Raw genomic sequence first — 17,962 nt, forward strand, 5'->3', positions numbered from 1 at the left:
TGAAAAGCAAATTGTCGTCTAGTGAAAATCGGTTTGCGAAGCAGGAACCAAACATTGTCCAGCGAAATTCCCCCATAGGAATCACTGTTTGGCGAATCGCTACAGCTTCTCTTCTCATGAGAGGAGTCTTCTTGTCTCATGAGAAGAGAAGACTCCTCTCATGAGAAGAGAAGACTCCTAGATGTTGGGAAAGTGTGAGGGCAAGAGGAGAAGGGGACGACAGAGGATGAGATGGCTAGACAGTGTCTGTGAAGCAACCAACATGAATTTGACACAACTCTGGAGGCAGTGGAAGATAGGAGGGCCTGGCGTGCTCTGGTCCATGGGGTCACAAAGAATCGGACACGACTAAATGACGCTAGCAATTGCAAAAAGTCAATGTCTAGTGAAAAAACTCTCATGCAAGGTAACTGTCTAGCAAGGCACCACTGTATTTAAAATCTTAAAAGATGACACTGTTAAGGTGCTACACTCAATATGCCAGCAAGTTTGGAAAACTCAGCAGTGGTCAGAGGATTGGAAAAGATCAGTCCACATCCCAATTCCAAAGAAGGGCAGTGCCAAAGAATTCTCCAACTACTGTACAATTGCACTCATTTCACATGCTGGCAAGGTTATGCTCAAAATCCTACAAGGTAGGCTTCAGCAGTATGTGGACCGAGAGCAGCCAGAAGTACGCGTTGGATTTCAAAGGGGCAGAGGAACTCAAGATCAAATTGCTAACATGCACTGGATTATGGAGAAAGCCAGAGAGTTCCAGAAAAACATCTACTTCTGCTTCACTGACTACACAAAAGCCTTTGACTGTGTGGATCACAGCAAAATATGGCAAGTTCTTAAAGAAATGGGAATGCCTGATCACCTTATCTATCTCCTGAGAAACCTATACGTGGGACAGGAAGCAACAGTTAGAACTGGATATGGAACAACTGATTGGTTCAAAATTGGGAAAGGAGTATGACAAGGCTGTATATTGTCTCCATGCTTATTTAAATTATATGCAGAATACATCATGCGAAAGTCTGGACTGGATGAATCCCAAGATGGAATTAAGATTGCCGGAAGAAATATCAACAACCTCAGATATGCAGATGATACCATTCTGATGGCAGAAAGTGAGGAAGAATTAAAGAACCTCTTAATGAGGGTGAAAGAGGAGAGCGCAAAAAATGGTCTGAAGCTCAACATCAAAACAACTAAGATCATGGCCACTGGTTCCATCACCTCCTGGCAATCAGAAAGCAAAGATATGGAGGCAGTGACAGATTTTACTTTCTTGGGCTCTATGATCACTGCAGATGGTGACAGAAGCGACAAAATTAAAAGACACCTGCTTCTTGGGAGGAAAGCAATGAAAAACCTAGACAGCATCTTAAAAAGCAGAGACATCACCTTGCTGACAAATGTCTGCATAGTCAAAGCTATGGTTTTTCCAGTAGCGATGTATGGAAGTGAGAGCTGGACCTTAAAGAAGGCTGACCACTAAAGAATTGATGCTTTTGAATTGTGGTGCTGGAGGAGAGTCCCCTGGACTGCAAAGAGATCAAACCTATCCATTCTGAAGTAAATCAACCCTGAGTGCTCACTGGAAGGACAGGTCCAGAAGCTGAGGCTCCAATACTTTGGTCATCTCATGAGAAGAGAAGACTCCCTTGAAAAGACAAGAGGAGAAGGGGACAACAGAAGACGAGATGGTTGGACAGTGTCATCGAAGCTACCAACACGAACTTCACCAAACTCTGGGAAGCAGTGGAAGACAGGAGGGCTTGGTGTACTCTGGTCCATGGGGTCATGAAGAGTCAGATACAACTTAACGGCGAAAGAATAACAAAAGCTATTTAAGGATTGTTTTTCTCAGTTCTACATTCCCATGGTCATGCAGGGATTTCAACCCAGGTTTCCTGAGCCCTGCTCTGTTATTTTATCCTCTATACCAGAGGTCCCCAACCCCTGGGCTGTGGCCCGGTGCCAGTCCGTGGCCTGAGCTGGACCAGGCCGTGGAGACAGACCTCCCCCCCACCCCCGCAAGCGCTCCCACCGCACAGCCTGTTTGCGCCTGTGCACAAGCGCACCTGCAAGAGTGCTGTGCCACCCTTTGCACATGTGCACGAGCATGCAAGCACAGTATGAGTCCCCCCGCTCCTTTGCACATGTGCACGAGAGAGTGATCCTTCACTCATGCGTGCGCAGGGGGGCGCCCCACCTTCCCCAGCCAGTCTGCAGGGCTAAAAAGGTTGGTGACCACTGCTCTACACCACATTGGGTATCCATACTTAAATTAGGCAAATATTAAGAAGATACAAATATTATCTTCCTCTCTTTATCACTGAAGCTGCTGCACCTTGCCTATACTCTCCAAAGAGGATAGAATGCAAGAGCAGGAACACTATGTCTGTGCCATATGTGGCTCCTCTGGAATGGAGAAACAGTTGTTAAATGGGCAAATGGTTCTTACACCAGTGGGAACTGTGTCATGCTAGGCTATAAGGGAAAAACCTCTCACTTCTCATGCATACTGTAGATAAGACCACATAGGATGCATGCCTTAGAGCAGGGATCTGCAAACTACAGCCTGCGGGCCACATCTGGCCCGCCTTGCCTTTTTATCCAGCCCAGGCATAGGAAGAGGAGAGCTGCAAAGACAGAGGGGGTGACAGATTGCTTGAGTCCCCCTTCCCTCCTTCAGCTCTCAAAAATGTGTAAAATATATCATGTGACCCTCATTCTGAAAAGTTTGGAGACCCCTGCCTTAGAGGAAAGAACCACAACCACTGGAACTTCCAAGTTGCTATATGATGTAATTGGCCAGGTTTTGGCAGGATTGTGGGCTCTTTTACCCAGATTCCCTGTGCCTGTTTTCACAAATCAGCTGGCCTAGAACCAATTCCACCCCACTCTATTTCTTGAATGCCTTACTTTTGTGACATCAAAACAGCCTAGCCTAATGATACCACAAATGCCTGCTTGTAGTCTCAGGTTTTCACCCTGAAATCTGAAGGAATTAGATGCCGTTGACCTAAGAAACCAAGATGAGTCAGAAGCAGCTTCTTTTATATGTGGAGGCTCCCCATGCAATTTCAACCTTAATTCTCCAGGGTTGCAGCTCACATGGGGAACCCTGATAAGTCATGGAGACTGTCCTCCCCAGATTCATCACTTTTAATATGTGCATAGCGACAACAAAAGGAGAAAGGGACTGTGAGATGTGAATTCCTGGCAGGGACAATGTTCTTCCTCCCACATAGAGTTAACACTGCAAATGAATATTTTCATAGGGCTTAAAGAAAGCCCAAGGTAATCAGAGCACTTTGAGACTACTCTCAGTCCTAAATTCATATGAGCAAAATGAGTGATTACTGAAATCTTTCAGTTTTGTTGCCTCCTCCTTCTTCAGCACCAACAATAGCATCTTGTGACTAGAGGAAGAAATAACAAAGGAGAGGAAGTAACAACAGCAGTAGTAACTGACAGAACAGCACGAAATGGTAGGCACTGCTCAAATGACATCACCTAGCACTGACTCCGTTTGCTGCTATGTCTTAACGGTTTAGGTCTGAAGGCAGGCTTGCCACTCTTTCTATCTTCTGCCTCATCTCCATCTTCTGTTCTCCAGAACAGAATCCTGTGCATTTCTTGGTGGCACACCTAGCACCTCAGTACTTCGCTATGACAATTTGATATATTTTCTCCACCCCAGCATTTGTCCTCTCTTACCTTCTCACTTTACTGCAGCCTTTCCCACCCAAGTGACCTCCAGAGCTATTATTAAGCTACAACTCTATTTGTATATTATTGATTTTAATGGAATGCATGCTGATGTAGGCTACAATACAAATTATTATTACTATTATTGAAAAGTACCAGGCATAATCAACATTATAAAAATATTGACTGATATTATACAGTGGTGCCTCGCTTAACGAGTGCACCGTATAGCGATGTTTCCGTATAGTGATCCCTTTTTCGGGATCGCTATACGGAAACATACCCGATCTTCGCAATGGGAAAAACCTGCATTGCGAAGATCGGGTATTGCGGTGGCCATTTTGGAGCCGCCGAACAGCTGTTCGGCGGCTCCAAAATGGCCGCCGGAAGCCCGGAAATGGCTGCCGGCAGCCGTTTTCACGCCGTGCCCTCGCTTAGCGAGGGCGCAAAAATGGCTGCCGGCAATTGGAATCCTCGCTGAACGGGTAAGTAAGAAAGGTATTGGAACGCATTAAACTAAGTTTAATGCGTTTCAATACATTTTCCCTACCCGTTTAGCGACGATTCCGCATAGCGAAGGTTAATCCGGAACGGATTAACCTCGCTATGCGGGGCACCACTGTATAACAGATACAAGTTGCAACCAAAAACCTAAGTATATCTTAAAGTCATATTATTATTATTATTATTATTATTATTATTATTATTATTATTATTATTATTATTAGTAGTAGTAGTAGTAGTAGTAGTAGTAGTAGCAGCAGCAGCAGCAGCAGCAGCAGCAGCATCAACAACAACAACAACAACAACAATGATACTAATAATAATCAATAATAATAATAATAACAACAATGCTGTTGTTGTTTCCCAGCTAGCACTGATTCTATGGGTGAGAAGGATAAGAATGTTGATATAGTCCAAAACACAGGAAGGATGCTAGGCTGGAGAAGGCTGTTCCACTGCAAGTAGCCTACAATGTCTTCCAAGTCCAGCCAAATCCATCCCACCAGTAAGCCTTCTACTTTCCTTCTTCCTTCTTGAGACTGCACAACCAGGGAGATGTCAAAGACTTTATACCTGTCTCTAAAAATAAGACCTGTCATTTCCTGAGCATCCCTCAAAGCTGACAACTAAGTTCCTCAAAACCTTCTTCCTTGTTGTATTAAAGCAACTGGATATAAACTGTTGCAACCCCTGTGCTTTGGGAAGAACCCTGAGATGAAGTGGGGATTTTCAAGAAAACTCTTTACTCGGGCCTCCTTCACCAGAAAGCACCTGGAAGAGGCAGACATGGGGTTCTGAGAACACCTTCTTTTGCACATCTACATCTCTAATCATCCTCTTTGTTGTTATGCACCAAGTCAGAGCTAACTGAGGTACTCTAATGGGGTTTTCAAGGTTCCACCTCCCAGAAAGTATAGAAGTGTCCTCCCCTTATGTACAGTTTTAATCTGTTTTATTGCAAAATTTTATTGTCATTGCTGCTGCTGCTGTTTTATAAAATACAGACCTTCATGCCTTTAACATATTGTTTAATTTAGCTCTTAGAAACTATACTGCTTATAGAATCAACACCTAGTATGAAAAATGACATGCAATGTTTATCTTACTTCATCCATGCTCTATCAAACCTCCTCCAAAATTTTAGTCATGACTGAATCAATTATGGTCAATGAACTTGCAAGAAAACAGGGTGTGTGTCTAAAATTATACTTGGTGACTTCTTTGCTGTTACGACTTAGGAGATGCAAAAAGGAAAGGACTTTCAATAATCTAAGTGCTGAAAACATCAATGTTTATTCAGATGGCTTGGAGAAGACCCCAGATATCTGAATAATCAACCAGTTAAAGATTCACAGACACAGCAGGCTTCACTGAAAGGGCTTTAAATTTTGATAATCAAGAAATTCATATGAGTTATGGAAGCCTGCTACAAACACTGCCAGAATTTATTTGACCCTATATAGTATACTGTAATGGTATTTATTTTCACTGTATTAGATTCTGTGGAGTAAACATATAAGATTTAGTATCCTGCAACACTGATATAAACTGTTTCCAGCTATATAAAAAAATGTGAATGCGTTTTAAACAAGAGTTTATAACAAAGAGTACATTGCTACTTGCTCCAAAAGCCAGTAATGAAACATGGAAACATTGGAAATACAGGAAACTCAGAAATCCTGGTAACACTGAGGCAAATGATAATAATATTAGATAAGGAAGAGGAGAAGGAGGAGATTTGTATAACACTCTCAAGAGTTCAAAGCCAATGAGAGCTCCTGTTCTGAGGAATGGTCTTATCTTGCTATTTCAGAGTGAATATTACCTGCTCAGGTCACTATCTGTCTATGTGCAACACAACACACTTCGCATGTATTTACCAGCTGGAATTACCACAACCAAATAAGGTAGCTCATTATATGCTACACTGCGATAACCCTGAAAGCTGTTACATCAACTCTACAAGGTAATTCAGTAAGATTGTCAACAATACTGCAAATTCACAACTGAGGCCACCTTACTCAGTTCATGGGAAAGACAATTCAACTGGACTAATTGGTTCACAGTCCAGTTACTTAGTCACTCTTATAGAATAGATTATTAGACTTATGTTTTTAGTTCAGTATGAACTATAAAAAGAAACAGTACATATGCATGCATATGTGAATTTATATAAGCGATGGTCCCAAACAGAATTTAGAAGTAGCACCTTTAACACCCCTATTCTAAATGTATCATTTTCTTAGTCAGCGGTGTACCAGTGTAAATATTGTTGAAGAAACAAAATGTCATCTGCCTCAAATCTAGGCATCAGATCTGTGAGCTATGTCAACACGAAACTATCATGGCTGCTAGTATCATGGAGTGTTGTGCTGTGCAGGGGAGATTCAAAGCATTCTGCTGGTGTGAAAAATGGTAGGCAGTAACACAATTAGTATTTAAGTTGCTTTTGAGAGATGCAGCAGAGAACAAATGATCCTAGTTGACATAGCAGTGTTTGCTGTTGTTGTTGCTGCTGCTGCTGTTTTCTTTTTTAAAATCATAGATGCATGGTTCTGTTATGATTCATGTTACAGACATTCTGTTATGGAAAGCAATAGCAAATGTAGACCAACCTAACCACAACAATCATATCGTGCAGACACAGGAATGCACAAAAAACATCCACAGACTGCTGCATGAAAACACTTATAGGAATGAGAATGCCAAGACTATTGTGTGGGGGTTATTTGTTTGTTTTTTGTTTTGTTTTATTTTTTTAGACGAAGAATAGCTCTTAAGTCAGGTACAGGGACCATAGGTTCTAGATATTTGATAGCTACACAAGGTGTCTTCCTAGTTCACAACAGGATTTTGACTCCTACATCTCTTCAGCCATCAAAATCAAACACTGAACTGATGAATTGTTATAAGCCTTGGGCCACCTCTTTCCCCCCCGTCCCTCTCCCTAAATGATGACCTTCCCTGCTCTTCAGGTAAAATGATAACAAATGTAGTCTTCCCATGTTTGTGATCACAGGTGGACTCCACTAAAGAGAAAAGAACTCTCACACATGGTATACAGTGAATGGAGAAAGGGCTGGTTGTAACAATCACACTATCGACCATAGCATTTTGAGTGGCCATTGGCTATTTCAACTGCCCATCGTTTGGAGAAGGGCACTGCCTTACCTATGACACACCATTAAAATAATTCATTAATTGATAGACTTCTTATTAATTGTAAACACATTAAATGTTATTGTCATTTCATTATGAAAATGCCCCTAAACTGGGTTTATAGTTCTTGCCTGAGCTTTCCTTTGGATTAGGCATTTGGAAGTCATAGTAAGACCTTGTCAGTGGAATTTTTCCCTGGCAAAAATTATCTAATGTTATTTCAACACACATGTGACATAAGGATCTTCAACTTCCCAAGAGAACTATTTACTGAAAATGTATTTTCTTGCTATGCTTCTGGCTTTCTGTTAAAATGTTACCTGCAGGTGATGGATGCTTTTTGAATTGCAGATACCTGCAAGAATGTACTGTTTTGGACACTGGGGGTGGGAATTCAAATTCTAAAACATACAAATTTACTGACAGAAAGAATCATTTTTGCACATACAACGAATATTTAATGACAATTTGCTGTCACAAGATAGTAAACATTGAAAGGCTGCACACAATCTAAGTGGGTCAGTTCTAATGAGAAAAATATGACATCTCCATGTAGCAGGCAGATGGAACACAGACATGACAACAAGAACATGGTAGCACCAGAGACACTAGGTGCTTGAGATATTGGGTACTATGATCAGTTCCCAAAGCTATTTCAGAACACTGTTTAAGATCCATTGTGTCTCTAAACCACACTGGAACAAATATGTTACAATTACCACTACACTGGGTGCACAAAATATCCTCTTTCTTTAACATGCCTCTAAGTAATCCCAGAATGCACAGAGCTATACTAAAACATTGATGTAACTGCACAAGAAGACAGAGGAGATGCAAGCAAAAGAGACCTTAAATAGTACACAGTGCGATCACCTGGCATGCAGAGCAAAAAAGCACAATATGTCCTTTTAAAGGTGGCATGTTCTGAAGTGTCCAACATATATGATGTTCACAAGAGATTATACATAACCTAAGACATCAACACTGTCAGCTCTGTTCTGTTCAAAAACAAAAAGATGCAGTGGGCACAATTAGAAAGAACATCAAGCTTCAATCTTCGAATACTGTATTTACAATCATTTTTCTACCTATATACCACATAACAGGGTTCTTCCAACAGACAGAAAAAGAAAAGGGAGGAGAAGAGAGACATAGAGGCAACAGTAACAGAAATTTTACAGAATATACTCAGAGCCTTTGTGTGACTGGAAGCCCATTCAAAGGTGTTAAATAATGGACACTTTGTTAGATTGCTAAATGCAACTAGCCACAAATGTTATGTGTGAGTGGCCCTCGTTTAGTTCACACTGGGCTTCCTTGACCCAGCTAGACAAGCGTGAAAACATAAAATAAATGAAGGTTAACAAAGACTGTTCTGGGAAACACTCCACATTAAATGCCTGCAGTGTTTGGGTTTTACATATGGGGCTGCACTTGAGCCCAAACTACTGGAGAGCAATTTGTCAAAAGGTTCACAAGACACCTTGTTGCAAGAAGCACAAATTAGGTTGGGGGGGTGAGGAAGGGAAGAACGAAGAAAACAAAAAGCATCTTTCCCATCATCTAATGTGAGGATTTTCATTACCATGCAGAGACAACACACACAGAAACAGAGAGGTAACGAAACCCTGACAAGCACCCCTTCTCTCCTAGTGTTTCACAATACCTTTTTGTGTCTGTCCCTCTTCCATGTTTTCTTCCATGGCTACCTTTTCTTCACCAGAAAATGCTGCACAGGTTTAATCAAAAGCCTCACTCAGATTGTTCAGAAATCTGGATGTATTTTCCTCGGGAAGCTCCAATAGCACTTGCTGAGGCAGGTCCTCGGAGCTTCGCTAAGGCTCCCCTCACTCTCCTTGCTTGCTTGCTTGCTTGCTTGCTTGGAGACGGGCTGTCAAGTGTAATTTCATTCAAATTACTCTTCCGTGAAGATTATCAATTTTTCTTTTCAAAGCTTCTCCATTGTATACCACTGTAAGCAGGTATTCAGATGTAAAGCCTGTGAATTTGGTCCGGGCAGGGGGGCGGGGGGTGAGAATTTGGTTGGGGTCCCGGTAGCAGTGTCACTGTGATTCATACAGCTCTCTTTGCATATAAAACAGGGTGGGGGGAGAAATTGATGTTTGCATTGAAATCTGTGCTTTAAATTGGAAACAGGCTGCACTGTGAACAGATGGAGGGGTGTCTCCCTGAAGCAGCCCATGAACCTATAATTCCCCCTATTTGCTACCAAAGTGGGAAAGCCCAGATGCCTGTAGCTTGAGATGCTGCAATGCTGCAATAGTTCTTTCTTCCTCACATATACTACTAATATTTTGCTGCATTTTTTTTTTGGCTAACCTATTACCCATATAAATTGAAAGATTTTTTTTTAACGTTCACCAGCACAATTCAATTCACAAAAATTGTGAGGGTTTTGGGTAACGTCTGTGTACACTCCTCCACACAAACAGCAGTAAGCGAACACAATGCTACCTGTGAAATCGAACGGTTCTGTTTCTGACAAATGTGCTCTTTACATAAATTCCCCATTTCCAAGTAGGGGCAGAAACTATTTGTGTGGAATGTTCCAATCAGCACCTAGGTATTAAAATACTAATTATCAACTAATTTAACAGAAAGGTGATGTTTCACATAATTCATATAACGTTTTAACAGTACAGTCTTATAGATGCCTTTTCAAAAGTGAACCCCACTGAGCTAAGGCACAAGCCTGCCCTGGATTGCAGGCTCAGTCTTTTATCCAACACACAGAGATGTAATATCACCTCCATGCTACCTCAACATAAAAAGGAGGAGGGATCACTTCAGTATGGTGTAAGGAAAAAGAAATCGTTATGCCGTGGACTGCTGAGGGATGGCAGAGGTTAAGTACATCATGGCAGCACGCGCTTATATGTGGAGCTCTGCAATCTGATTTTGAATGCAAATTGATTGAATACTGCAGTCTGGAAGTGAATTTACATTTCTGTCTCTTAGATCATGGGGTGTTAAACAATTATTCCAGAGTTCCAACACTCCTTAAAGATGAAGAAGGGAAAACCCATGTGTGTTTCATTAGATCTTCCTACTTCTATTTCCCCACTACTGTCATCAGAAAGCATTAATAGTCCCCGATTAAAAACATGTTGCATATGAGAATGAAGGTTTAAATCAACACATAAAATAGAGAATGTTTTGCTTTATTGTTTTTTGCTGACATTTCTAGGGGAAACCAGAGATGGAAAAAGTAATAATTGAATATTCATAGACCTGAGTGTTGTTGTGAGTACAGACTTACCACAATGAGTCTTGATATCAACAGTAATTCAATACTAAACTAGTGTTGGATTTAGCTCTTACAAAATATCATATCTGGTAGTGTCATTTGTGCTGCAGAGTTTTGAATCTCCTTTCTGCTATGCAGGAGAAGTACAGAGGGAATAGCTACAAGTTCCCCAAAGTCCACCCTTTCTCATTAACTGGTCTTAAGGTCTCAATAACTCAGTCTGTAATTTGCAGAAGAAAGAACATTCTTTACTTACAGTTGCTTGAGATTACAAATTATAGACCGAGTGATCTGTTATCTTTACTGCACACATAATAGCCACCAACTGAGCAAATCAACAGCAACAAACAAATGCCACCAACCAAAAAAAGAGATATATATACAGTAACTCTAAGTGCAGAGAGGGGCTCACTTATCAAACAGAAATGCCACACAGCTTAACATGAACATGCCATTAATTCGGGTATATGTTGAAAACATTGGAACTGTGAAACTGAGGCCTAAAAGGCCATTTCACCACAATGGTCTAAAACTAAACCTCTGCCTTTTAGCCTCATTCTCTCCAACATAAATACTAACATTAATAATAATTCAACATAAGTGAATATGATGCAGAGTTTTTTATATATATATTTAAAGAAAATAGCTTTATATAGCAGCAGTACTCAGCCTTTCCCATCATATTATGCTACATCAATTCCGGTACGACAGAACCAGAGTATCACCATGATACAAAAAATCCACTTTTTCAAGCAAGGGCATTTACATGTTTGCTGCCATTTTCTTATCAAATTTATAATTCCCAACATGTTGGTGAGCAGTGGAACAAGGGATATTTGAAGTTACCAGTAGCATTCTGGAAGATCTAAATGAATCAACTATAACAAGCAGGACTGGTAGTAGATAGTGCATATACTGTAGAAACAGGAAGACTCAAGGTTGAGGAAGAGTGAATTCACTGTAACTGCTATGAAAACTCTGTGTCCTACCATGGGTCCATGTACCACTTGTTGAGAACCATTAATATACAGAACAGATAAAGAGGAGGTAACAGCAGCACATACTGCTTCATAGACATATTTTTATCTGGGCTTATGAAAAGTGCCAATGTTGCAGGTTAAGTACTTGAAGAACAGAACAAGTCAAAGCCACTGGTGAGAACGTTATTAGAAGAGCCATTAAAATCTCTGTCAGGTTTACTGTTAGACCAAGACTTTACAGAGAAGCAGAGACTTCACAATCCATGCCAGTCCACTCTGTGCATCATGAAATTTAAAAGAGCCACTTCAAAAGGTTTGGGGGAATTACTAAATTCTATCCCGTTCTTTATTTGGAAAAGGGCTGGAATTATGCAACCACATTTCCAGTTGACTGCAATACTGTACGTAATATTAAATATTGTTCATTGGATGGTTTGGTGTTGAATTCAATGGTCCCCAAACTTGGGTCCCCAGATGTTCTTGGACTGCAACTCCCAGAAGCCTTCGCCACTCGCTGTGCTGGCCAGGATTTCTGGGAGCTGCAGTCCAAGAACATCTGGAGACCCAAGTTTGGGAACTACTGGTGTAGATCAAGGGTGAATCTCAAACTGTAAGCTCAGAAACAACAGAGCTACTGAGGAATTAAGAACAATGAGAGCAAACTTATATGTTCTTCTCATAAGTAGCTGTCCAATAAGATTGCGATCTTATGGTTTCTAATATTAAGAAAGAACAAAGCAACTACAAATGTTGACTAAATATCTATAAGCAGAGATTCATAAAACAGTGTGGTGGGAATGAAGTGGAGGCTAAGGAGAAGACTCACTGCCTCTCCCTTCATGATTTGTCATATACAAAGGAATAAGCCAGAAGAAGGTTGTCCTTCCATTCACTTTATGCACTCTCCCCGAAAACTGTGTCCCTTTCCTGTCTGGCTTTCCATTTGTACAAAGAATGCAGAGGCAGCTGCACACAAGGGGAATGAGGATTTTAAATAGACATATAATATTTGCAAACACAGATTCTTTATATATTATATTCTTATGTATATTTTAATCTTATATCAAAGGCAACATCCTTTCTTAGGAAAGATGTTAGCCTTCAGGCAGGCGTATCTCAGGCAGGTATATCTCAAATGTGTCATGCCATTTAACAAATCTGAGTAGCTTTTAGTAAACCAAACAAGACTCAAACTACTAAGGGTGGCTCTCTTTTAGAAGGGAAGGCATCAAGATAGAGAGATTCTCAAAACTTGGCCTACTCAGTGTTCAATTATTTAGTTCACTGAACAATATAGTAGCTTAATTCTTGTCTGAAATGAGCTGCAACCATTTCATCTTCATCCAAGCACTGATTTCAGCCAGATCTGTCCAGATTAATCAACCATGACAGCAGGCCTGACGAAAAAATGTCACAGAATTGACACACTGACATGGTAATCTGCAATAAGTATACAGAACCTGTTAGCATCTGCCAATTGTATCAGTATAAACCAACGTTCTGACTTAAGTCATGTAACCAGGAAAGCTGGTTTTCTTTGTCACAGGGATGGAGAGGGGGAGGATATGGCCTTTTCATTACCTTTTATTTCTTCATTATAAGTGAACTTTTCAAGATATTTATGCATTTGTATTTCCTGTTTAATAAACTCTTAAGAGACACTAGCTTCTGCTGACATTGTTTTCATTTTGATATATCATGAATCAAGATAGCCTAAGTGCCTTTACAGGAAATGGTTCTTGAGAGTTTTTTGGACACTTGAGAACACCTATCTCTCCCTCCCTCCTCTCTCACACACACATACACACACACGCACTCCTGAGCAGTTTAGGCTCAGCATTGTTGCCCATCTCCAGGGCCAGTCTTATCACTATGCACAGTAAGATACACAATTCAGGCACTGATTTGGGTATTATGAAAGAGCAGCACAAAACTGGACAACTACATGGACAGTGAGCCTGGGATCTATACAATGCAGAAGAAGCAAAGCAAAGCTAAGTGTGCCATGCCTGTGGCAGGAACTTCACACACAGTGTGGACTTCAAACACAGGCCATGTGAGACATGGGGGACTAACTGATGAGAGATTTTTAAGCCCTCCTTGCACCCTGGTATCTACCCAGATATCACCCTTACCTACTGATGCTGAACTGCCTTTTTGATTCAGCATAAAAAATAAAAGCTAGTGACAGGGAAGGAAATTATAATGTTTATATGGATTCTTTCATCCAGAATGGTAGCTTTCATGTACTTCCAGATTATTACCACAGTTACAAGCCTTAAATTTTAACCAGATGTTTTCCCAGAGCTATGCTAATTGAAGTCAAGCATTTACAGTATATATTTGGTCATAATAAATATATTGCTGCATGAGCTAATAAAATGAAATGGAAGGCACGTGTATCAGAACTATATGGAAAACCCTTTACATTCTAGACTGCATGAAGACAGGAACTAGAATCCTCTTCATTCATTTTGTTCACACAACAGTCTGTTGCCGGAGTGGTTCAACAGTTAACAGAGTTTACGTAAGTACCCCCTTATGCAAGCAGAAGCTCAATTTGCTGTTTAAAAAGCAATGACAACTTATACCGACAGATAAACTACTTGTAAAGCAACCCAGTTTGCCATCTGACACAGTGAGCTATAAATCTTATGCATACCTTGACACCTTGCAGGTGTTTATTCTATTTATCAGTTTTCAAGTAAAAATTATTTGTTATGCAATGTAGAAAAATCACAAGGCTTGCATACAGAGCATGATTAAATAAGAGAAGAAATGAAAAGTATTACAAGAAGCAACCACTAATGTGAGGACTAACAAATTTCAAAGGGGGGGGGGAGTGTTAAAATACATACAACACAATAAAATGAAGATACGGAGTTTATAAGGCCAGTGAAATAAAAGGTTAACCAAATATGTTAAAAAGGTTGCCAGGCAGGGCTACTACCCAAGAAGGGCTTTCCAAAACCTAAAGCCCACTAAGACTCTCATTTTTCTTGTGGCATCTCATCTAATCTTTTAAGGATATTTGGAGAATAGCTTCCATGGATGATCTCCGAGTTCAAATAGATAGGAGGAAACCCATATAAAGATCAGAAGATGAGGAGGACATGGTTAGAGATGGGCATGAATCTGGATAGTTGGATCATGCTGGATCATCATACCAGCACCACAGGTGCCACGTGGTCCCATCCGCCAACCTCTGGCTGGATTCCCCCACTTGCCAGCTGACGCGTGCTCAACTCCTCCTTCTCTTCAGTTCTTTCACCAGTCATGGCAGGAGCAGGAGCACGGACTTTCCTTCTCCGGCAGCTGCCCACTTAGACGAGGACACATGGCAGGGAGACGAGGAGGCCGGGCAGGGATTGCTGCAGTGCGGCCTTTGAGTGGGCAGCTGCTGGAGGAGATGGAGAAGGGAAGTCTGTGCTCCTGCTACAACTGGTGAAACGACTGAGGAGGAGGAGTGGAGCACACGGCGGCTGGTGAATGGGGGAATCTGGCCGAGGGTTAGGGTAGGGACAGGACCGCATGGCATCTCCGGTGCCAGTATGATGATCCAGCACGATATGATAATCCGGAATTGTGCCCATTTCATGGCTCATTGTGGCAGTGAGGAAAAGCAGGTACCTCTGAGGAAAGTAACTTTACAGAGCACCTTTCTTGTAATGCTTTCCTTCTGCATGGACAGCTCCATGTGACGGTATTCCAGCCTGAGATAAATGTCAACTAGTGAAACTAGAATGAGAAGACCCACTTTTTGGGACTATCTTGTCAGAATACCTCAGCTAATGTGATCAGTCAGTCAACCGGCAAACTAAGATGTGAATGCTTTCTAAATCATAATTTAATAATAACTGTCATCTAAAAAAAATTATAATTAAATTTGTGTTATTCTTCAGAGCCATATATGCTGTAAATCACAGGAGGTGTTCAATACATTCATATTGTTGCACTCATTTACTGCTCTAGTGGAGGCAATAAGGATTCGCCCCATTAAACTGTCCACTACAGACTGTGAGATCTGTAGCCTTCTGCCTCCCAGAAGGTTTAGGGCAGCCCAGATTTCTCATCTCTGTAAGTCTGAGTTTAGCAGCCAGATCAGAAGGCACGTGTATCACGTGGGGATAATTCTTCATTATTCCTAGCTTTCCTTGCTGACTCATCCATCCAAAGAGAATTCATCCCATCTTTTCACCAGGGGCCAAGAAAACATTTAAAAACGAACACAAAGGAGGAGGCTAAAGGCAACAGGGTATAAAGATCACTGCACAAAAGCCTTCTGACTGAGCTGCTCCCAGGAGGGTTATGATTTACAAACCAGCACAGCTCATAAATGTTAAACTATTTTGAAAGTCAACATTAGCTGATTTTGATTACAAAACCTCACTCGCAGAAAAGTAGTAAAAATCAAGCTGAGTTCATAGCAATTTCCTGCCAGTTATTTCACTCATTCTGCTAGTGCTGAAAGGACACTTTTTCTCTGTCTCTAAAATGGTCTACTAATGACTTCTGAAAGTTATCTAGAAATGTATTGACTCTGTGCATTCAGCTATAAAGTGATTCATGAGAATCTGTGCATGCCCATGGAGAGAGACAGACAGACATAAAGTCATGGTCTCTAGTCCTAGTCTACTGTGTATATCAAATCAACATTCTGTAATAAAATAAACCTGTTTTTCACTCACTATGAGTTATACATCCAAAGTTCATTAAAATGCCACTGGAACTTTTTCAATTTTCAATTTTCCTCCCCACAAAACAAAAACAACAAAGGTAAAATATTGGAATATGTGAGGAGTTCAAAGTCAAGTGATACCATGTCAAATGACTGAAGTTAAGGAACATTGTACAGAAATTACAGTATTGTACAGTAATTCTGTTTGTTTCTTTTTAAAATGTATATTTCATTTGCTTACTGAAATGTTGCTTACAGCCGCTAACAATAACAATGTGCAATGAACAGTCAAAGGAGCGGGTGGAGTACTGCTGACAGTGTGTGGAACCAAAGTCAAAAGGAGGTAGAGCCTGTGGCATTCCAGGCCGCACAGCCATTTCTCTCCTTGTGTCACCTCTGCCCTCAAAGTTTGGAAAACATTGTTTTGACTACAAGTCCCAGAATCCTCCACCTCCTCCATCACTAACTATTCCAAATTCTGCCTACCCTTCCTGACCTGTATAACCGCTATGCACAACTCTCTCACAAAAAGCAGGAAAATATTATTCACTGGGAGTCATTCTGGAGAGCATATTGGTATCCACAGCTACATCAATTTAGGAAAATAGGAGCATTATTCTAGCTTTTTAAATTTTGCTTGTTTTGTCTGCTTTGTATTTAGAAGCTCCGTATAAGCAGAGCTTATAATTAACTGTGATTTAATTAGCTCGTGCATAAATATGGTTCTGTCCACAGCATATAGGGTGGTGGGTGACATTGAAGACCACATGAAATTATGCTGAATGAGTTATACTCCAACTCTACTGTGAGTCAGTGTGGTATAGTGGCTAAAGGGTTAGACTAAATTCCCACACAGCCATGAAACTCAGTGAGTGCTCCAGGGCTAGTCACACGCTCTCTCAGTCTGACCTGCACATGTTCTTTTGAGAGTAAAATGGGCAAGAGGACTGTCTCCTATACTGCCCTTGGTTAACTGGAGGAAAGGCAGACAATAAATGTAATAAATAAGAAAATGTTTCAAAAGCCCAAACTGACAGACCCTGCATAATCACAAGAGTACTGAAAACAGTTTGTGAATCTGAGTACAAAGAAAACATTAATCAATTGAATTTATAAAGCAATTTAAAAATGTTATCTGTCTATCTATCTATCTGCAAAAGCATCAGAACAATTCACAATAGCACAACATAGCAATATCATTCATAACACGCTGGAGGAAGAGAGTGTAAAAACATCAGCATAGTATATTTTGGGAAGTTTCCAAGCTCTGTTCTCTTTATAAACTCTCATTAGAAATCTCTTAGTACAATGTGATTATGAGATGCTCCTAATCTGCAAAACCAAATCATATAAATGGATTTCAGACCAATTTTTAAATGCCAAAGTCTTCCTGTATACACATGGACACATGCATAAACACAATAAAAGTGAAACTAGTTAAAAGTAGCACTATCACTGGAAGATGCAGAAACAGTCGCCTTTAGCACAGCAGTAATTCCATGATAAACTGTAACATTTTAGACTTAAAAACAGATTTATCATCACTCTAGCCATGAGTAGTCAGCAGTTTGGGTTAAATTTCAGATGAAATACAGCAGCCAGAATACAGGCATTCCCTTAATCCATGGATAAACTAATAATGTTAAAAGCCTACTTTTATTCAGATTT

General features: G+C 40.6%; 1 protein-coding gene across 4 annotated transcripts in view; it reads right to left on the reverse strand.

Annotated features, from left to right (window-relative positions):
* The window catches only part of GPM6A (glycoprotein M6A), a 241,131-nt gene that overhangs the window by 149,280 nt on the left and 73,889 nt on the right, over positions 1–17,962 (reverse strand). The window contains exon 1 of one of the 4 annotated variants that reach the window (XM_020803280.3): positions 9,035–10,120. The exons of 2 other annotated variants lie outside the window; for them this stretch is intronic. In XM_020803280.3, coding sequence (XP_020658939.1) covers positions 9,035–9,071 — 37 coding nt within the window. In that variant the 5' untranslated portion in view covers positions 9,072–10,120. Of the gene's footprint in view, positions 1–9,034; positions 10,121–17,962 lie in introns of those variants that run through there. One more of the 4 variants, XM_020803275.3, reaches the window with a different exon arrangement.

This window comes from Pogona vitticeps, chromosome 5 (assembly GCF_051106095.1).
Source record: "Pogona vitticeps strain Pit_001003342236 chromosome 5, PviZW2.1, whole genome shotgun sequence".
NCBI classification, from domain to species: domain Eukaryota; kingdom Metazoa; phylum Chordata; class Lepidosauria; order Squamata; family Agamidae; genus Pogona; species Pogona vitticeps.